This window comes from Pogona vitticeps, chromosome 9 (genome assembly GCF_051106095.1).
Source record: "Pogona vitticeps strain Pit_001003342236 chromosome 9, PviZW2.1, whole genome shotgun sequence".
In the NCBI taxonomy this organism is placed as follows: domain Eukaryota; kingdom Metazoa; phylum Chordata; class Lepidosauria; order Squamata; family Agamidae; genus Pogona; species Pogona vitticeps.
This window is the reverse complement of record NC_135791.1, coordinates 17,911,717-17,934,935: the sequence shown is the minus strand read 5'-3', so window position 1 is coordinate 17,934,935 and position 23,219 is coordinate 17,911,717. Positions and strand designations below refer to the sequence as shown.

Sequence of the window (23,219 nt, the reverse complement as noted above, 5' to 3'; positions counted from 1 at the left end):
ATGAGTGCAATTGTTTATTGATTTATTGAATAGATAGAGGTGGGAGAAGCCACCTTGCCTTTAAGGGGCAGCACAGAGCTCTTTGCCAGAATTTGCAACCAGTTTGTCACGATGTAGGTGGATACGGAGGTCCTTGTATCCAAAAGAGGTCTCACCTGGTGAAGAAAGACAGTAACAGGAAAGTTAGAAAGGAGTCTGCTTCTCCACACCTCCAGACTTTTGTTGCAGCTCATTGACAATTCTACGACACATACACTTCATTGCACACATGTGAAGGCAGCAGTCATACACACATGTACCTGGGAGTAAGTGACACTGCACATAATTGGCTTTCTTTTGAGCAGACAATTTTCTAAGATTCCACAGTGAATCACTGATGGGACACTGGTTGCTTGAAGCGATCTCCCTTAAAACAGCCCTTCCATCAGTTGAGCTATTGTTGCAGCCCAGGCCCAAAAGGTCATAGCCCTACTGCTAGACCAAAAAAGTCCAGCTTGGACACAGATCAGGGGTGGTCTGGAGCTCTATATTCCATAAGTCATGGGATCATGAAGAAATACCTTGCACAGGACCATGCAGGCTAGGCACCTGTGGGATCTCACCCTAGTCTGCAAGAGTTTAGAGGTTAACACATTTGCTAGGCTTTTATTTAGGTCAGCCATTCTCAATTGAGGGGGGGGGCTGGCACATTTGAAAGGGGCTACAGACTGGAAACAATCCTTCACATAATGACTTTATAAGGTTCTTTATGTGACTTAAACAAATCTGATTCATCCTATATTTCTTTTATATTGTGTTTATGCCGTGGCAAAAAAAAGAGGTCAAGAATGGCTGCTTTGGGTGATGTAAGATTATTCTTCTTCATGCTTTTAATGGCCTGCAATACTTTGCTGCCCTCTTTTTATGGCAGATAATATCAAGCAAATTATTCAAAGCTGCAGAATTATCCAAAATTGCAAAATGAAATCTTGGACTAGACAAATGAGAGTACACTTTCATGAAGCTCATTAATGTTGTTGGGTTTGCACAGGAGAAACTGTCAGTGCTTCAAGGGACAAACGAGAGATGATGGAACAAGGTAGACAGTCTTTCCTACGGTCAACTCATCTTCCTGCCTATGTTGTGATTTCCTCAGAGAGACGTGCTTCAGTAATCAGAACTGCAAATCAAGCCCTACCTTTTAGTAGCCAATCACAATATAAAGCACACAACATGCAAGATATGTAAGGTCAGGAAAACGGGTACATAAGGTGAGGAAAATTTCATCTTATAGATGCCTTTCATCATTTTAGGAGTACACGATCCAAAAACATGCTAAGCATATCATCTAATTCAGTGATTATCAACCTTTCATCCCCAGATGCTCTTGGACTACAACTCCTAGAAATCCTGACCAGCACAGCTTGTGGTGAAGGCTTCTGGGAATTTTAGTCCAAGAACATGTGAGGATGACCCAAAGTTGGGAAACATTGACCCAGTTTGAACTTCCATTTTTTAGTGTCTAGAACAGATCAACAAGGGAAGATATGGGAACAGAGTAGAGAACATGATTTATGTGCAGAAGGAGCACTGTTTGGTATCCTCTGAAGCTGAAATGGATCAGTCAGAAGCTGATGGCAGTTTGGACAAAACCTGTCTCTTTCTGAAGAAGTGCAGCCTGATATAGGCAGCTTCATGTAAATATTAGGCCACAGTGTGTGTGTATCATTTTTACAAAATGCAAATTTCAAGTTACGTAGATGGGGCTTTGAGGGTCACACACAATTCCCAAAGCAGCAGAAGTTGACAGAGATGACCCATTGCTTACATCAAGCAATCGCTTTTCTCTGTGGTGACGCCAATCACAAATTCATCCACCTGGAATACCCAGCGCCCTGGTTCCTTCACATTGGTAGTTTTTCCAATATTGATGACCTCAGGAGTGCGAGAACCTGGAATATTGTAATAATTTATTTTGTCTCCACTGTCAAATCCAGCCTGGAGAAGAGAGAGAGAGAAAAAGGTTAAGTTACATCCTGCCTAATTCTATTGCTCTATTTAGTATTATTTAACATTTGAGCACATTATAGTTCTGATAAGGTTGGGAACTATTGTTCCAGATCGTATTGCGAAATAAGATTGTATCAAGGAATTGTGCTACTTGAGGAAAAGGACAAAATTAAAAATAATAATAAAAAATTAGTGCCCCTTCTCCATTGCATACACAGATGCCAATTGAAATGGCACCTCAAATGAGGCAATAGGCTCTTTTGACATGTCTAGAAAGAGGCCGTTGTGGCATATTGGGTTCTGCCTTCCAAAAAATTGGATTGGGTGAGTGCTCAGGAAGAAAGTTTGGGAGATGCTTCGTAGTCTTTGCTGCCTGCGGTGATTGCTGCATTCTGCCTAATGGTTGGGCCAGTCCATTTGTGAACTGTCCTATACAGTGGTGCCCCGCATAGCGAGCACCCCGTTTAACAACGAATCCGCATAGCAATGCGGATTTTGCGATTGCAAAAGCGATCGCATTGCGATGGTTTATATGGCTAAATATCGCATTGCGATGATCGGCAAGCGGAAGGAAAAAATGGCCACCTGCAGCGTTTTCGTGCCCTTTCCCTCGCGTACCGGGTGGCGAAAATGGCGGCCGTATGGAGGATTTCCGCATAGCGGTGAGTTTAATGCATTCCTATGGGGTTTTCCGTTCCATATAGCAACGATTCCGTATAGTGACGATTTATCCAGAATGGATTATCATCGCTATGCGGGGCACCACTGTATTTCTATCCTAAGTAAATGTTGTCACTCAGATCAATAATACTTCTCTGGAAGAAGAAACACAATTTCTTTGTTACATTGATTTCTTGATCCTGAACCACCCACTTATTTCATTATGCAGTCATTGCCCAGACCTACCTGCGCTGGGGTTCCTCCAAGTCCTGTCTTAGCATTCCCTCCACTTGCTATCCCTGTGGTCCATTGAATATCATCATAATTCAGCATGATGAAGGATATCTTCCCATCGGTAGCCAAGACTGCCTGGAAGGTGTTAACCTGTAGTAAGCAACAAAGAGACATATAGCTGTGCAATTGTTACCTTCAGTGTCTTGAAAATCCTAATGCCATAATTGTGGACAATCTCCCCCCATCAATGCATGCTATCAGTGTGTCCATATTTGCTGTAGCCAACCAACCTTCGGTGGCCCACCATCTGGTAACAAGTCTCTCCATACTTAGCAAGAATAGTCCTCAGATGGATGACTTGCAGTCTTCCACCAAATCCAAGCTTGAATGCTTGCTAACCTGCTAGAACCTGCCATAGATTATACTCTGATAGCATTGTCTTCCAGAGCAAGGGTCATCTCCTGGTGAAGTGGTAATGTTGGACTTTGTGGAGGTATACACACTTTGAAATATATTTAAAGTACAGCAGCAGCATCTTTCAGGGCCATGATCTCTCTGGGTCAGCAACTTTCCCTATTATATCACACAAAGTAGTGCAGGCTTCCTCATGCCAGCTGGGGCATGATGGGAAGTTGTATTTCAATACATCCAGATGTCATCAGGTTCAGGAAAGCTTTAGCCAAGACCCCCCAGGCACTTTTCTCTCAATCCTAAGGAACACCTATAGATTATCTATGTAGCATTGGGGAGTCTCTCTGGGGAGGGACAGCAAGTATAACTCATTGATTTTCTGAGAAAAAGTTTTGTTCCCCCTCTCACAGCTTGGTCTGGGAAATACTGGAGCACAATTCAATTTACCAAGGGCTCATCTGTTTTCAAGACAAAGACTTGAATCGGAAAACAAAAGGCGATATCTGAGAAGATAGGGGTAGACTGGGACTTTAAGTCAATGGAATGTAGGTAAGCTGTGGCTAATTGATTGAATTCAATAGGTCTGATATAAAGATAGCTTTCTCTTATTGTCTTTCCAATAACCGCCTCCCACAGAAATACAAATAAACCAGAGTTTGGTGGTGTATGTATGTGTGTGTTGCAACTTGGATGAAAGTTGGCTTCAACTCCAAAGCGGCGCCCTCTTTCAATCTTTTCCATGATTGTGAGATCCATTATATTTCCATTGCAGCTGTACTAATTCTTTCTAAATGTACCTCTAGATACAAAAATGACCACATGCAAATTTTGTGCAAATCTATGGATTTCCTCTCCTATGGACAATGGTCATTCTATATATAGCCATGGGTCTTCTCTATATAGTCGGTGTTCCTTTCTCTCTCTGTGTATGCTTGTGTGCATGTTTATGGGAGAAAGGCAGCATGTAAATGTCAATAAATAAACAAATAAATCTATTTTGTTTAGAAAGTAAGGGAAATTATGTTAAGTCCCCCCTGTTGTGTGATCAGTCACACAACCACTGATACAGGGTTGCCATAAGGAGCTTGTTGGAGTGTGGACAACTTGTTGTGATTGCTTCTCCACAATCATGTGACTCAACATGATGTTGGCATATATAGTTATCCTGCCTTTCAGCTTAGGAAAAAAAAGGAAAGGGAAGTCACACAACATCATTAAAAATAAATTGAACAAGAAAGCCATCACAATAAGAAAGCAATAAAAACAGTTTTAAAAAGTAAATTGAGGAGGTGTCTTCATACCTTCTTTAAGATCAGTGTGAGTGGGAACTGATCACGGTTCTAAAGGAAAATGAGCTCCATACAGAAGAAAGCTCTCTCCAACATGGCCAACATCATCTAATCAATGGTTCCCAATCGTGGGTGCCCAGATGTGCTTGCATTAAAACTCCTGGACACCTTCACCATTTGCTGTGCTGGCCAGGCTTTCTGGGAGTTGTAGTCCAAGAACATCTGGGAAGCCAAGCTTAGGAGCCACTTATCTAAATGGCTGAGAATATTTATACATTCTCCCTGCTGCCTCTGGAAGATATGGTGGTCTCTGAATGGCAGGGGAGCAGTTGCAGGGCATGAGAAGGGGCAGTCCAATGAGATACCTACCTTCTTCGAAGCAGAACCAAAGTAGGCCACACGGTCCCACGTAGCAACAAGGGCCCAGGTAGCCACAAAAGGGACCTCAGGGAAGTACCGATTGATGTCCTCAGTACAGCGGCTGAGCAGCACTGCGTCTTGGCTCTGCCTCCAGAGAATATCTCCACCTCTTCTATTATCCACATCACCCCAATATGGGGCCACAAAGGGTGACCCACCATCCAAGGGGAAAGGGTCAGGGGTGTATTGTGAGACATTCACACCAAAGGAAACCACACCATTATTGTTTACCTGCAGAAAAAGAGGGAGAAAGCCTTGCATTTGCAGCAATTTTGTGAGATGATGATTATGATGTCCTCTACTCCTAATAAAATCAAGAACATGCAAACATTCAACACATTTAACCACAATTGTATTTGTGTGTATATATGAACCCGTATATCAATATAAAACTCCTCAAAATAAACAACAATAAAAAAGAACTAATCAACTGCTAAAAACCAGCTTAAAAGTTCTAATAAAATACACCAGTCGTTCATCTCTCCCTACACCCAACACCTATAGTTCCAAGTTGAACAGATAGGTTTTTAAAACTTGTCTAAATTTTAAAATATGTCGTTGACCCAATGGGCAGCCAGTGCAATGCCTTGCAATGACAGGAAATTATGGGAGCAATGTGGCTCAGTTTATAACCACTTGTACTGCACTGTTCTGTAAGAGGACAAAGCAGATCAATGACACAGAGAAATGTCAACCGAAAGGGCCAGTTCTATATGGCTCTATTTGGGCTGAATGTTGAGACCCATGTTCAGCCTCCAAAGATCAGGAGAGGAGCTCCAAACTGTAAGGGATGTGAATTCAGAAAGTGTCCTTCCTCTGATCTAGGAAATCCATAGCCTTTCTGGGACAGTAGGCTAGTAAGAAACTACATTAAATCTTGCCCAGCCTCTTTCTGTATGATAATATACTGTATTTCCTGCTTTATAGTTTATCCATTTTAAGGAGCCATCTATTTAAAGTACTGCCTAGTTGAAGTTAAAGATAAAAATGAAACAGTGTAAGAATGGAAATTAGAGACGTTGAATTTGCCCATCAATATTTGGGACTCAATGCAATAGTGAAATTATTTATATTCTTATTTAAGTTACAGAAATGATTTCTATTGTCTCTGTAAGTTAGGATGGACAACATTTATGCAAATTTATCCCCTCCCCCCATGCATTTCCTTCCTTTAGAGACATGCAAGGGGCCAGGCAACTAGTTTCACCAAATGGCGCAGGCACATAGAAATAAAAGGTATATAAAGAGTGAAAGTGATGGAAGAGGCAAACAGAACATCTCTTGGCCAGCAGATCATCAAGCAGAGTTCTGCATCAGCCTGCCTTCTCATAAAGCAGCATCCTGCCCAACAGTTACATACATAGAGAGAGTCGTATTCCTTGCCATAGAAGGTGAAGGGCACCGGGATGGAGATCGCTGGAGATGTGCCGTCGTCTGACTTGGGATTCTTTGAGTCACCCCACTCTGTTCCATAAGGGTACATCAATGAGGCTGGAAGAGGAGGAAAGCTGTATTAACTCTACAGAGTACTGATCACTGACTGTCCTTCTGATGAGATTACCTGTCCCTCCACCAGCAGGCTCCTGGGATCATCTATTGCCACAGGCACTGCTTCTTGTATTTATCACTCTTTTCTCCAACTGGTATGAGGAAAATGTATTCTCCTCATGGGTCATATCAGGTCCTGAGGCCTCCAATTGCTAATCCCTGTCACAGAAGCTTCATCTTTCTAATAAGGTCTGAATAGATTGTTTTGATGATGTGCAGTCTTAGGGCAAGCATCAATCCACGATCCCGCTTCATGGGAACTCCATGAACATTTGTTTGCTTTGTGTCTAATCAAGAAATCCTAGTTGTCAGTAGAAGTCAATTTGCACACAGTATTTCCATGCATTTGCAAGCAGGCCTCTTCTGTTTTTTCTGAATACTTTGACCATTTCTGAACGCGCACTTGCTTGCTTGCTATCAGACAATGCAGATAGAGTATTTGGTCTTGAGAATGCAAACAGTCAGGGTGACTGGCCCCACAGGCATGACCCCAAGAAAGTAAAAAAATGCAGACAGCTGTATCAATCCATGGCCAGAGTTCTTTTGGTGATTTACATGTGTGAATGTCATCTTGTGTAACTCTTCCTGGCGGACAGTTGATAATTAACAAGGCATTGGATGAAAAGACTGCCTTACAGGCATATGACTAGTATTAAATAGCAATTCATTGTGGTGAGTTACCAAAGTTAGCACACACTCCCATAAGGTCAACAACAAGATTCTAGTCCTCATCAATAAAGCAGGTCAAACAGTTTTGATTGTCATCAAGGTTTGGCCAAGCTAATGGGGTCTTCTTCACCCCTCATAAGCTTTGCCTTACATCAGGGAGACATCATAGCAAAATATAATAGGTGGGAAAATTCATTCGCAGTGTCTCTATAGCTGCTGCACAAATTGCAACTGAGATCTGACAGAACATGAAAGCCTGAGGAAGCTCGTAAGTCCTGCCATCATCTCCGCTAATAAAAACACCTTGCCACTCCAGTCCTGTGAGCCTGGACAACATATACAAATGATACCCTTAGGAAATCAGAGGCAGGCATTATGCTTTAATTCTTGTACACCATAAGCTTTCATATGAATCCTGCGGTATTGTATTCCAATGTAGGGAAACATTAGAATCTTAAGCATTTGATGGAATCAGCTTCCCCCTATCTCACTGTTATAGAAATACGACACCATTCTTTTGTTCGACAACGATTGCTTTGCCAAAATTCCTGGTCTGAAATCAGCCGTTCCTTACCTTTTGAGTTTTCAACTGGAGAAGTCAGCACTGAACCTAAAAAGCAACAATAAAGAGGGAATCAAATCTGTTACAAAAGTGTGTACACACACACACACACACACACACACACACACACACACACACACACACACACACACACACACACACACACACACACACACACACACACACACACACACACACACACACACACACACACACACACACACACACACACACACACGATTCATGGGAGAAATTCCCGTTGAATTAAAGTCAGGCATTTCCTGCCTGAGGCAAAGAACAAGGTGTCAACATGTTGACTGGCCTGAACATTGAATCGTTGGCTTCTCCTGATATAATGCACTGGAAAAGATTTATTTCCAAAGTTATGGGGAGTAGAAACTGGTAAATAGGAATGGGATGGAAATCAGGTTTGATCTGCAAAAGAACTGGATGTTGCAGATTTGATGACCCTGGATTTTCGCTGGGTTGTCAAAGAACTACTGGGAGTTTATATCTCTAGCCTCCCGGGAAGAACATTGTGGCAAGGAGAAGATCAAGCTGGCCTCATCCGTCGAACAAAGAAGGACCATCTGCTTTGGGCAGCCCAGTTATACTTACCTAAATCTAGAGATAAATTTCCACTCTTCTTGTCCCTATGATTATAGCAAAATATCTGAAATCCAAACCGGTCGAAATTCTAACTCCAATTTCAGTATTTTATAATGAAGATCAAGACTGCTTTGCTATTCAAAAAGAAAATAGCTTGTAGAAAAGGCCAGATATAGGCATATTCCACTTACCCACTGCCAGAAGAATAAAAGCACAGAGAGTCTTCATTTTGAGTGGTCCTTTTTAGTTAAATTAAAAAGTGTTCTTGCATTTGTGTGTATGTGTATTGTGAAACAGAGAAAGAAGTGGAGGGTCATATATATGAAAACACACCCCTTTCTCCCACACCTAGCTTTACAGAGAAAGAACAAACATTTATCACAAAGCAAAGGGGATGAACAACAGAATTTCTTTGCACATCTTGTGTGAGAAACAGATTAACACCCTAACTGATGGGAGGGCCCACCTCCTCGACCAAATCAGCAAACGTTCCTAATTCTTAATGTAAGCAAATACACCTACTACCACCAGCATTCCAGGCCTATTCAGTAACGTCAAGCTCAGTGAACATATTATTTAGTGTTTACTTGTGTATGGGAGGGGGGTGAGGGGCAGGAAGATAATGAGATCATGGGTACATTAAACAGAACAGAGACCGCAGACTGAGGCTGCGGTCACACCAGGGAAATGTTCCCCTGTTCTAATGATGCTTTCCATACCTTTGTTTTACTGAATCGCGGTCACATGCTATATGTACCTGGACAAACATCCCAGTATGTTTTAATTGTACCAATTCATTTTCTCCAATTATGGCCAGCTACACCATGGTAGAAATTTATTTTCCCTTTTTTTCTGGAGTACTGTAGCAACTTCCTTAAATTTTTTAATGATATATTGCTATGTCAGGAAACAGTTCCTGTTCAAAAAAAATTTTCCTCTATAGCGCTGGTGCCTCTGGAAGAACTGCATTGAATTGCACTCAATTGACCCAGCACCCCCACCCAGGGCTGTGTCACTTGCCAGACAATAGGTGATACAACACCTATCAATGCCCTGGCACACCTGTCCAGCAACGTAAGTTTACCGTAACAACATAATGGTCACATTACAAAAAAATATAACAGGGTAGCCACATGGCAGTAAGGGTGGCTGCCCTCCCTGGTGATGTGGCTTCAAAAAAGAATCAATAGAACATACATGTCATACTATTAAGGAATACAGTGGTGCCTCGCTTAACGAGGATAATCTGTTCCAGCGAAATCGCTGTAGAGCAAAATCCTCATTAAGCAAAAATAAAAAACCCATTGACATGCACTGAAAACCCATTCAATGCATTCCAATGGGCTGAAAACTCACAGTCCAGTAAAGATCCTCCATAGGGGCGGTCATTTTCGGTACCTGTATAGCGAGGAATCTGTCCAAAAACACAGCGGGGAGCCATTTTACACAGTGGGCGGCCATTTTGAAGCCGCCGATCAGCTGTTTTAAATCGTCGTAATGTGAAGAATCAGTTCCCAAAGCAGGGATCCGATTGTCACAAAGCAGATTTTGCCTATCAAAACAGTCATCGTATAGTGGTTTTGTTGTTTTTCGAAGCAATCGTTAAGCGAGGCACCACTTATGTCAAAAAGCCATTGGAACAAAATAACAGAAGCAAGGGGGAAATAAACCACAGGTACACTGCTGGCCAGGTAAATGGTTCTATAATGGTTGTGCATCATGTGACCAAAGGTTTCTACAACAATCTAGCAGGGGTATAACAAGGGAACATTTGCCTCATGTGATCATGACCTGAGGGAGAAGTCAAGAGATGTACGACGAGTGCCTTGGGAGATGTTCATGAAAGCCATTGTTAAAAAAGAAAGTATTGAGAAGACCCACTTGGGAGGTTGTTTGACAGCTTTTTAATTTGATAAGTACAGTTTGGTTTTTCAGATGTTGAATACTGCATGCCAGACACCAGGGAAGATGTGTAAGGCTGGCCCAGCCCATCGTCGTGCACAGATCAGCTCTGTTTGTGCTTGGCATGCCACCGTGTTATTCGCAGGACTCAGAAATGGTTGGCCATTCCCTTCTTCTAGGGGCGCCCTGGGACTGTGTTGCTTGACGAGCGCCACACAAGCTGGCTCTTCTCCTGGAAGGCACAGTGGGGAACTGAGTTCCTGACCTCTTGCTCCACAGCCAAGTAATTGAACTATCTAGCCAGCCCACTAGTCTGATGCAACTTGACAAAACATAACAATAACAATGCAGTTTTGAATGTTATTGTCATTAAATAAGTGGCTTTGTTGCCATTTCCCCCATAGTATGTACTCCTGTATTTGTTTGATGAACTCCACTGCAAAGTTTGGAGAAGAGTCCAAACTTTAACAGACCACTGCATTTCAGCTTATGTGTCCATACAAAAGAATGGAGTTAGCTACATAAGTTCATATTGAAATGTGAACTGAATAAACTGCCATTCCATCCGTGATCTTCATGATAGGATCGAGGCCTGCTTAAAATAAATGTGATAAATATTCTCATTTCCCCTTTATGTTCTGGCTTCTTTTGTCATGGTGCTCAATTTCTTAAAAAAAATTGTTGTTGATGTTCTGCTAGACTGCTTATACATTTAAACACATATCATTTAATTTTGGGACGTGGTGGCGCTGCTGGCTAAACCGCAGAAGCCTGTGCTGCAGGGTCAGAAGACCAAGCAGTCGTAAGATCGAATCCACGCAACGGAGTGAGCGCCCGTCGCTTGTCCCAGCTCCCGCCAACCTAGTGGTTCGAAAGCATGCAAATACAAGTAGATAAATAGGGACCACCTCGATGGGAAGGTAACAGCGTTCCGTGTCTAAGTCGCACTGGCCATGTGACCATGGAAGATTGTCTTCGGACAAACGCTGGCTCTATGGCCTGGAAACGGGGATGAGCACCGCCCCCTAGAGTCGAACATGACTGGACAAAAATTGTCAAGGGGAACCTGAACCTTTACCTTTACATTTAATTTTGATTGTTATGTCCGGATATGAAATTGAACTGTGAAAAAAGCAGAGAGGAAAAAAAACCAAGTCATTTGAAATACGGAGCTGTAGGGGAAGTTTGCAGATGCCACAGGCCACCAGAAAGACAAACAAGGGGGTCCTAGATAAAGTCAACCCTGAACTTTGGATAGAAGCAAACATGACAAAACCGAGGCTATCACACTAAGGGCACAGGATGAGAAGAGCAGAGTCACAGCAAAAGATGATAATGCTAGGAAAAGCTGAAGGCAGTGAGAAAAAATGAAGACTAAATATGAGATGAATGGACTCCCTGAAGGAAGCCACAACCTTGCGTTTACGACACGTTAGTAGGGCTGATGAGAACAAAACATTCTGGAAGTCAGGCGTTCACAGGATCATCATAAGTTGGAGGCAACTTGATGGGTTTGCTTTGCATGTTACCCTCCTTTGAACAAGGCAGCTGTGTGTGTTGGTATTCTTTTTCTTCTAACATGCAAGCAACCACTTCTATGGTATTAAAAAATAGAAAACATTTTAAAAATTTAGAAATTGGTTAATGCAATAGCCTTCTCATTTTGATCTGAGCCACGGTATCTGACCATCAATCTGAGTCTTTATTTTTGACAATCACATCTGTGTATTTCTAATGTTTATCGTTGCGATCTGTTTACCATTAAAGTACATTTGCCTAGTTTCTTTGTGAAAAGAAGAAATATGGTTTGTGTCATTATGGCACACATTGACAGAACATCACTAGTCAAGAGTGATGTATTTGCTCTCCTGTCTCACCTGACTGACATGCAAACTTTCAGTCTCCGATTTCTTCCTTGCCTTGCCTTTATATGTCCAAAATTGCACCAGGAAACCAGTGGACCTTAGCTCTAGTTTTACCTTCAAATACTATAATATTGAATTACATTTTCCTAATTTCATGCAGGATGACAGATGCAATTGTGTGTCCAAATAGAACAATTTCCTTCCTTAAGCAAGACGAGGAACTGAAAGTGGGAGTGCCAATTTTATTTTTATTATTTTAAAAAATATTGTATTTTATTCATATCCTGTTTTTCCACCAAAAGAGGCATTCGTGGGGGCCCACAATTAAAAATGCAATGTAAAAGCAAAATCTGGATTGGAATTTATAAATTAATACTATGAAAAATGCAAGGATATAAGACACAACCAGCCCCTTACAAATGGGATCACCTTCAGCAGCAGACCAGCGTACATGGCGATTGACTTTGTTGGGAGCAGAACGGTTTTGCCTGCAGGTGGAAGGGCAAGAGAGTGAGAATTAGTTAGCATCCATTGGCAGGGAGCTCCAGAGGTGAAGCTCCCAAGATATATGCCCCAATTTATAATGAGCTGGAATTGAAAATTTTGGTCCTCGTACAGAGTTGGATACCATGCATGAAAAAGGAAAGGGGAGCTGGAAAATGAGGCAGTGAAGCAAGAATTACTATAGCTGTGTCCATCATTCGGAAGTTGAAACATTTAGCTTTGCTGTTGCTGCTGATGCTATTGTGGTTTTGACTTACTGCTAAAGCACTCTCAGGGCAGTTTGCAACATAATTATGAAAAACAATACTTTGCCCCCCAGCACGCTCGTTACTCATGTTACCTACCTCAGAAGACTAGAAGGCTGTGTGAAACTTGTTGCTGTTGTTTAGTCGTTTAGTTGTGTCCGACTCTTCGTGACCCTATGGACCAGAGCACGCCAGGCCCTCTTGTCTTCCACTGCATCCCAGAGTTGTGTCAAATTGATGTTGGTAGCCTCGATGACGCTGTCCAACCATTTCGTCCTCTGTCACCCCCTTCTCCTCTTGCCTTCACTCTTTCCCAACATCAGGGTCTTTTCCAGGGAGTCTTCTCTTCTCAAGAGATGGCCAAATATTGGAGCCTCAGCCTCAGGATCTGTCCTTCCAGTGAGCACTCAGGGTTGATTTCCTTTAGAATTGATAGGTTTGTTCTCCTTGCAGTCCAGGGGATTCTCAAGAGTCTCCTCCAGCACCACAATTCAAAAGCATCCAGTCTTTGGTGCTCAACCTTCTTTATGGTCCAGCTCTCACTTCCATACATCGCTACATAGCTTTGACTATGCGGACCCTTGTTGGCAAGGTGATGTCTCTGCTTTTTAAGATGCCGTCGAGGTTTGTCATCACTTTCCTCCTAAGAAGCAGGAGTCTTTTAATTTTGTGGCTGCTGTCATCATCTGCAGTGATCCTGGAGCCGAAGAAAGTAAAATCTATCACTGCCTCTATATCGTCCCCTTCTACTTGCCAGGAGGTGATGGGACCAGTGGCCATGGACTTGGTTTTTTTTTTTATGTTGAGTTTCAGACCGTTTTTTGCCGTCTCCTCTTTCACCCTCATTATAAGGTTCTTTAGTTCCTCCTCACTTTCTTCCATCAGAGTGGTATCATCTGCATATCTGAGGTTGTTGATATTTCTTCCAGCAATCTTAATTCTGAGTTGGAATTCCTCCAGTCCTGCCTTTCGCATGATGTATTCTGCATATAAGTTAAATAAACAGGGGGACAATATACAGCCTTGTCGTACTCCTTTCCCAATTTTGAACCATTCAGTTGTTCCATATCCGGTTCTAACTGTTGCTTCCAGTCCCACATACAGATTTCTCAGGAGACATATAAGGTGGTCAGGCACTCCCATGTCTTTAAGAACTTGCCATAGTATGTTGTGGTCCACACAGTCAAAGGCTTTTGTGTAGTCATGAATGAACCTACTTGGATCTATTGGGATTAGAGTTGGACATGAACGGCTGCCTTGGCAGTTCGTGACAGCTCATTTTAGCAACTGCACCGGTGTTTGCTACTTCCCAGTCCCACATCTTCCAATGGGAACCCACTCAGAGGCAGCGCCCCAGCTTTGTTGCCCTGCCTCATTTAGGCACTGATTGTAAGTGGGAGTCTGCTGGGGGAGGCAGAGCTGAGAAGCACAGAACACCTTGTTCAGCCACTAAATGAACCAGAATGAAATGCCAAACTGGTGGTTCATGCCAATCTCTAGTCAGGATTGGTGCCATCTGCCTGCTCTACCTGACATTCAGTCAGAGATAGTTCAGTTCTACCTCACTAGCCTGCAGAGGTAAGATGCCTCCCCACAAGCTGACATCAGGACTCCGAGCTTCACTTGTTGTACTTTACATTACATTGCAGTTTAAAAAAATCCAGATTCACCTTTGTCTACTGTCCATTCACTCAAGAGCACAAAAGCAGATCAGTTGAGTATATAATGAGAAAAGGAAAATGTTTACACAAAAGAATATGCCTCCCCTCCTTTTTTTAATGCACACTGATGTTGATTTTATGATAGAGGCTGAAATTTCCCAACTTTGATCAAATACAAGAAAGAACAGCCATTAGATCCCCACACCAGCTACCACGATCATAATAGAAGTTGGAATTTTAGCTGGGACTCTTTTATTTCCTTCTGCAGCTGTAAAAGAAGGGAGCCATATTTAGGCACACCATCTTTTTTTCCTGCAAGCCCATTATAGCAAGGGTCAGACTTGGAACTGGTGGTCACTTTGTTCCATGTATGCAGCAATCATAGTTTCCAACATGTCTTTCCCAAAATAGGACTTGTGTTGGTTAGGCTAGATTTTTTGGGGGTTAGATTTTTTTCAGGTATACTCAGCTAAAATTCTCCATATAATTAGTTTTATTTCTTCCTGTTAGACTCAGGGAAGTATTCTAACATACGTATTCTCGAAGGCTTTCACAGCTTTAACAACCATATTCATTCATTCATTCATTCATTCATTCATTCATTCATTCATTCATTCATTCATTCATTCATTTATTTATTTGTACCCCACCAATCTGGTCAAACAACCACTCTAGGCAGCTGCAACATATAAACCATTTTAAAAATATAACATTTTTTTACAATCAATAGAGAAGTTATTCAGGATGAAAGAAAGACAGAAAAGAAAAAAGATATAAAAGGAAAGGGGGAAAAAAGAAATCAGGCATTAGCTGGAGGGAAGGCCTCCACCAACATCCAAGTTTTCAGTTGGTTTTTAAAGCTGCCCAGCTAAGGAGCCGCACGAATCTCTGGAGAAAGATTCTAACATCGTTCAAAGAAAAGCACCTTAAGTAAATCTAGGCCCACCTTTGGTTGAATGCTCAAATTCCAGGTCAAATCAGGACTATTTGTATTCATCTTGGTACATCCTGGATTGAAGTAAATCTTTCTGACCTGGTTTCAGTACAGATTAAGACCATCCTAGATCACACCAGCAAATGCTGGCCTTTGAAGAGTTGATTTAAACAAACAAACACAAGACTTGGAAGTCTTGTGACAAGGCAGGTACTGAAATAGTGTGAAATGATGAAAAGGATGAAAGACCTTGGCTTTGTTGACTGGCAGTTTCACCTTCCAATGAAGACCAAGAACCCTTCCAATATCTGTGAAGGTTTCCTGAGGGAGATCACGTGTGTTTTATATTGTCTTGTGCATCATGTTTCTGCTCAGTTTGCTTAGGTGCTAGCAAAGTTAAGGTAGGTGTTATGCTGGCTTATCATTTTAGATTACTTTTAATTTAGAACTGTGTGTGCATGACTGTTTTAGGCGCCATTTTGTCCTCCTTTATGCTGGCGTGTGTTCTTTTCATTCATGATACATGGTGGCCATTTTTCAGATTCTTCATTCTTCAAGGCTGCAAGCCATAAGACATGGCAGGATATTTAACCAAAGGTGCTCTGCTCAGAAAAAGAAGAAAACAAAGGGGAAACCAAAGAAGAGCGTCACCTGAGCTGCCCCCATCAGCCCCCTGTGTTTTTTATGTCATGGATTTTTCACAAATTGAGTGGACCTGGAAACATGAATCGCCACCACAATGTGGCTGTTCCTCCCATCCTGCCAATGGAATTTCATCTTAATGAGAAAGGAACCTGTAGACCAGAGATAACAAATGGTGGGCTCTCTAGATGTTGTTAGACTGTATTTCCCATCATTCTTCAAAACAGGACTATCTAGACTATCTATCAGGACTATTTAGAGCTGATGGGGATTGTGATCTACAAGCCTCTGGAGGGCAAACTCATGATCTGTTTGGCTGGGGGTTTTTTTGGTTGTTTTTTTGGGAGTGTGCATGTGCTGATAAAGCGGATTTCAAAACCCAGGAGCTGTACCACAAAAAGAGGAAGCAGAAGAAAAGTGGTGAAAATAAGTGTTTGCAGCTATGTGTACTGCAATAACTGAAGTAGGGGGGCTCTTTCAAGAAGGGCAGAGTCCACTTCCTTGACCATTGGGCTATCACACCTTTACGCTGTGGCACTGCTTCCACCGTTCCATGGGAAGAACCACTTCTACCTCATTTCTCCCACTGCAGGTTCTGTCATCATCTCCTTCCTCCTCTGCCGCTGTTGACACCTTCCGCCCTGCTGTCTTGCTTTGTCTTCTCATTCCCCAGCATGCACACCATTTTTCGAGCTCTCCATCTTCTAAAAAGAAACGAGTGTGTTTCTCACTCCTTTTCTCTCTCTCCCTCCCTGCCACCATGCACACTGCTTCCCTGCTCAGCTCTGTCTTGCTTCATCTCCCCACTCCTGTCACAACTTCCCAGGTCCTTATTCCCTCCGTCCCCTGTGCAGGGCAACTAGTCATGGCTCCTGATTGCTCGCCAGCTTTCTTGTTTCTCCTGGGATTAAGGAAGCCCTGGCCACATGGAGCAGACAGTGTCTCTTTGTGTAGACCCAGTACCTTGCATGAAGACACAGGGCACCAGTTCTGTGCAAAGATGTGCTGGATGCTTGGTGTATCCACCCTATCCCCACCTTTTAGCCCACAAGCAAAAAGACAGGGTGGTGTACACAAAGGGCTAGAGATTCTTTGCAAAAGATGGGGGGATAAGGAAGTGTATGTGGGTGTGCTGGGGGACCAGAGAGGTCAGGCAGGCTAGTGAGGTGGTGGCAGCAGTGATAAGGAAAGGGAGAAACATGAATCAATAGCACCGCATGCAACCAGGCATAAGGAAATGCAAAATAGCTACCACGTGTTGCAGCAAGAGAAGTGAAAGAAGAGTTGGTGGAAGGGACCCTGGGGTAGTGAAATCTAGCACTCCTAGTCAGAATGGAGGACATTAATTGTTACATGACTGATTACCCCTGGTTGCTGTTTTGTTCTTATCATGTAAGTAAATTTCCCCCCACTTTGGGTGAAATGAATACATTGCACTAACAAAAATACAATGATGTATTCTCTGGTTCCCCCTCATGGGCAATTCTGATATTGCACCTTAAAAATTGCAGCCTAAATATGGGGTCAACTCTGCCCCTATGTATCTCTGGTTAGAAGAGAAAAATTCACAATACAGTCTTCTCTGTAAGTTGGAAATTCAACACCCCTCTGTTCATAAACACTACCCTTCCATGCATGTACCCAAGAACACACAATCCAACAACCACTTGTTGTGCCTTTCCCAAAAAATGCATCCATCTCATGCTGCTCAGGAAATGAATGTGGGAGAGGAGCAGTGTGACTGAGCATAGATATTTGTGACCATAGTATAATAAGCATTTTATTTGGCAAATAGGGTCTGAGGGTTCCCAGCATCCACGGTTGCGTTCAAATACTATATCAGATGCCCAGCATCTGATTGCATTGTGAAAGTACTTCAGATAATCATCACACTTCTCACATTAACTATTTTACCTGCTACTGTGATATCTATATTGTCTCTAACAGCTTTATGACTAGGAAATGTTGTTGGTCACTATTAGTGCTTTCTATGTGTCAACATTCAATCCCTAACTTAAAGCACTGTCTTCATACCTGAAAAGATTGCTGAGAAACAGGGTTGTCCATAAAACATCATGTAATAAGCCTGATAGTCTTAAAGATGTCCCATTATCCTTCCGAGTGACAATCCATGATGCTGGTGCATCTCTAGAATTTTGTGCAAATTTAATTAGCAGGAGTGAGACTGTGCTACCTCACAGGTGTAAGCCTATGCTGCCTAATTTGAATCCTGTGACCATACATATCAATCAAGGAAGTATGCAAGATGAAGGGACATTGTGACTCACAAAATACTGAGAGACTGTTCTTGTTAGAGTACAAGATTGTCTAAGGCAGACGCTGAAAAACAGATTAGGGGGTTTCCCCCTTTTGTTTGCACATGTTCCAATTTGGAATGCTGCTTTCCAGTTTTCACGGGGAGAAGGTCAACACCCGAGCATTGTGTGGTTTGCAAGAGCATTTCTCATTTTGGCTGATTGCGACATCTTTGTTTGTGCAATTTTCTTTAGAAAGAGCTGGCACAATTTTAGGGACTGTAGAGTTTGGAGAAGATTCAACTTCCAGTAACTATACCCTGTGTATGGCCCAATTTGAGGAAGAAAGACAAAAAAAGGGACTCAACCAAAGATCTGAGCTTTCAGTTCAACTCAAGGTGCAATCAGATGGCGGCAAAGATGCATGGCTGATCCTACCTGAAAGGATCCCTGTAAATGAAAGCAGGTTCCCTTAAAGCGACCCTTCCATCTGGCAGGAATCATTCCAGTCCAGTCTGCAAAATTAGAAACTTTACAGCTGGAGGAAGAAAGGTCCACCTTGGACATGTATTGGGGTTGGGCTGGAGCCCATTTCCCTATCTGTCATGTGATCGCTGGGAAACAGACTGCACCAGACCTTTCCACCAAGAGTTCAGATTGTGATCTATTTCCCCATGTGAGCACATCCTCGATCAATTATATTTATGTTTCCTGTCTGCATGCCTCTTCTAAATTCTTGGAGTGGGTCAAAGGTAAAGGTTCCCCTTGACATTTTTAGTCCAGTCATGTCTGACTCTAGGGGGCGGGGCTCATCCCATTTTTCAAGCCATAGAGCCAGCGCTTGTCCGAAGACAGTTTCCGTTCTCCAGCGTGACTAGGAAATGCTGTTTTACCTTCCCACCGAGGTGGTGCCTATTTATCTACTCCCATTTACATGCTTTCGAACTGCTAGGTTGGTGGGAGCTGGGACAAGCGACGGGCGCTCACTCCGTTGCGTGGATTCGATCTTACGACTGCTGGTCTTCTGACCCTGCAGCAGAGGCTTCTGTGGTTTAGCCCGCAGCGCCACCACATCCCACTGGAGTGGGTTAGGCAACTTCTAAAACTCCAGGAGTTTTAACGCCCCCAAAGTCTTGGTGGGCTACGTCTCCCCCAAAACCTTAACTTTTCTGAAGAGCATAAAAGGCTTTTTGATTCTTTATTGGGAGGGGGGAGGGGTTGTCCTTTTACTGCTTTTTACCCATCACCATGTAGGGCAGGCTTTTTCCCCTAAAAAGGAAAGTGACCAGAATCATAGAATCGTCAAGTTCAAAAGTGTCTCGAGGATCATCTTGCCCCACTCCTTGTTAATGTATGATTTGCAAACCCAGATCAATCACTTCTGTTTTGAGAAAAGACTCCAAAAAACTTTGAAAAGGCCAGGATGGTCAACAAACTTAGCAAATTTGCCTTCATCACCCCCAGAGGTTATGAAGGTCATGTGCTGGTAAACAAAGATTAAAAATCAAGGTGAAAGCAGGAAGCAGGTGGCACACTAAGGGCTATTAAACCCATGGTTTTTTCCCACCCTACCTTAGACATTCTGGTCTCAGTTACTGCACATTAGAAGAAAGGTGGAAGGTAAATGTATTGAAGTTAAGATTTCTCAGCCAGATTCCTGTTGTATGACACTACTGTGGAGGGATCGTTGCACAAACTGTGCCAGCTACCTCTCTAGCTTGCTGCTGTGCACCTGGACTTTTCCTGGTTGTGCGCTCGATTGTACAGTTGGGCATAAAATATGGAACTGGAAATCCATTGTGTCTGAAAAAATTGGCTATAGCTGATGAAAGCTCATACTCTAATAAGTCTGTTAGTCTTCATTGGGTGACATCACTTTTTGCTGTTCTGATAAGACAGACTAATAAATCAAGAACCATGAAACCTTCGCAATTCGCTTTACATTGACCTAAAACTTGGAAACTGGTTGCTTGGTTCCCTGCTTTACATTGTTACTTCATTCATCTTTCTATTGTCATATAAGTGGAAAAAGTTGGATTCTTTAATTGCAACTCCCTGTGTGTTGAGTTTGAAGGTGGGAAGTGTTAGGAGGCAAGAATTTGGGAGAATCCAAAGCTAGACATGCCAAGATACAGAGCAGTCACAAACAGGTTTTCACAGGACTTGTAAGCAGTAGTCAAAGATTAGAGCCAGGTACTCAGTCCATAAGTACTTAGTTTCCTAGGAGACAGGTCAAACAGAGAGTAGACTGAAGCATGACCCACTCAAGTTGCTGCAGATTGTTTCAGAGGGGATTCAGCAAGTGTGTGGTGAGGAATAGAGATGGGCCTGAATTAATTCGGAACCCTCTATCTGAATATCATCACTCAACAGCTGTGCTGCTGTATGGCCTCTCTCTCCACCCCCACCCCCCAGACCAGCAGAACCATTGTCACATGCTGTTGGGGTTCTTCATCGCTGACAGTGTGTTGATCCGGGCAGACATTTGGCCAGCTAGTCCCCCCTTCCACAGGCGGCCATCCACTCACTAAGGAGGTGGGGAACTGGGATATTCGGATAAAGAGTTCCAAATTAATTGGGACCCGTCTCTAGTGAGGAATGTTGCAGTCAGCAGTTTTGGACCATCTGAGATAGCAATATTTATTATGTTTGGTGTGGGAGTCCTCTCTTCACTAGAGGGCTGTACTAAATTATCTACTGCAAGTGGTTGACTGTGCAGACCACCTCTGTTTTATTCTCTTTTCCAACATCGTGAATCCTAGGAGTTCTCTGAGTCAAGTCTGTCAGGTAAAGGTAAAGGTAAAGGTTCCCCTTGACAATTTTTGTCCAGTCATGTTCGACTCTAGGGGGTGGTGCTCATCCCCGTTTCCAAGCCATAGAGCCAGCGTTTTGTCCGAAGACAATCTTCCGTGGTCACATGGCCAGCGCGACTTAGACACAGAACGCTGTTACCTTCCCACCGAGGTGGTCCCTATTTATCTACTCACATTTGCATGCTTTCGAACCGCTAGGTTGGCGGGAGCTGGGACAAGCGACGGATGCTCACTCCGTCGCGTGGATTCAATCTTACGACTGCTTGGTCTTCTGACCCTGCAGCACAGGCTTCTGCGGTTTAGCCCACAGCGCCACCACGTCTGTCAAGCCATTGCTATCTCCTGGAGGGTGTGGGTCATGCTTTGCCAGGCGAGACTGTGCCTCTGTTTTCTGTGTCTCCAGGGAGGGCCTGCTAGGTGGGTCCTCAAGTCCTTCTTCCATTCTGGATTCCTCTTGCTGAGGGAGGTCATCAAGTCTTCATTCACTGAAGGAGATTCAACCATGCAAGGCATGATATCAGCTGGGAGTGAAAGAAATAGATTTATTTGTATGTTTCTTATTTTTCTATCCCATTTCCCCCCAAATGGGACAGTGTGCATGGTTCTCCTCTTCTCCGTTTTACCTTCTCAAAAACTTCATGACTATGTTAGACAGAAAATTTGACTTGAACAAGATTGCCCACAGAGTTTCATGGCCTAGTGGGGATTTGAACTCAGGTCTAACAACTCCTAGTCCAGTGTACTAGTCAGCTGCTATATAGCACTGCTTCACAGACTGAGGAGAAGAATTAAATTATGGCTGAGATACTTTCGCACATCTAACAGCAATCCTTTTTTTAAAAAATCATGGCATAGAACTATGCTGCCTTAGGAAGCATAAGTTTACGTTCAAAGCTAGAACCTCTTATCATGAGTGGGATCAAGTAACTCTCTTGTGGGAACAAACTTTGCAACTGACCTAAAAACAATAGAATTCATGCTGAGGCACATTTCAGATTACACAGATTTTCCCCTTTGATTTGTACAGATTGCAAAAAAAAATAAAAAAAAATGATTATTTCACTGCCCAGATTTGTCAACCCAGAACATATTGTCAGTTGCAATATGTTTCTCATTCCAAAGGATTGCAGTAACACAATTGCACAATTTCCCCCCTCCCCCATACAGTTGCTTCAGCTTTATCAAATTGCTTGTTTTGGAGATGATTTGGCTTTAAATAACTTTAAGTCAGGTTGATCAGATTTAGGGAAATGAAACTAAAAAATAGAGGAACCTGTACTAAGATTAACAAACAAGGTCCAGTAAAGTTCATCTTTCGGAGGACTAGGATCCTTGTATAATTGATTATCTTGGTTGACACTAGGACAGACCAATGCAACTACTTTGCATTAAAACTCAAATAGTTCACAATAATGTATTATCACAGAGAAAATCCTATTTCTTTCCCAAATATGCTGAGGATTGCATGGAAATTGTAAGGGAAAGGGGAAGATTAAGAGGTGTAGAGATAGAAGTAAATAAACAGACAATCTGTTCCTACATACACACATTGTACAATAAAAAAGAACTTTAAAGACATTATTCTGAAACAGTTTAAGGAATCCAGTGTAATTAAGAGTAAATGGCTGGAATTCTGTTACATATTTAAGCCAACATAACTCCATTGGTGTAAATCCCAGCAGCAAATGACCTCACATTTGGAAATCTGTGTAGGCATTTGCTGTTGCACGGAGTCATATGTGGGGAGACATAGAAGTTACTACATTATGTGATACATGGCTTCCAGAAAAACTCTAGAGCAGCCTTGGGTCCCCAGATGTTCTTGGACTGCAGCTCCCAGAAATCCTGGCCAGCAGAGCTAGTGGTGAAGGCTTCTGGGGAGTTTTAGCCTAAGAACATGTAGACATCCCAACGTTGGCATCCACTGTTCTAGAGCATCTGGGGTCCTCAGGGAAAGTGGAGGGTGCACATTTCCCTCATGATATGAATAACCTTCTCCTCTGAATT

General features: G+C 42.7%; 1 protein-coding gene across 1 annotated transcript; it reads right to left on the bottom strand.

Annotated features, from left to right (window-relative positions):
- Position 1: 1 nt before the first annotated feature.
- Positions 2-19,499, bottom strand: LOC110071080 (sushi, nidogen and EGF-like domain-containing protein 1). Its single transcript, XM_020778810.3, has 7 exons — positions 8,583-19,499; positions 7,795-7,830; positions 6,364-6,494; positions 4,953-5,234; positions 2,896-3,033; positions 1,808-1,977; positions 2-155 (listed from the first exon to the last, which is right to left on the bottom strand). Exons 1-7 carry the CDS (start codon positions 8,617-8,619, stop codon positions 152-154), a joined length of 798 nt encoding a protein of 265 aa, XP_020634469.3. The 5' UTR covers positions 8,620-19,499; the 3' UTR covers positions 2-151.
- Positions 19,500-23,219: the final 3,720 nt, after the last annotated feature.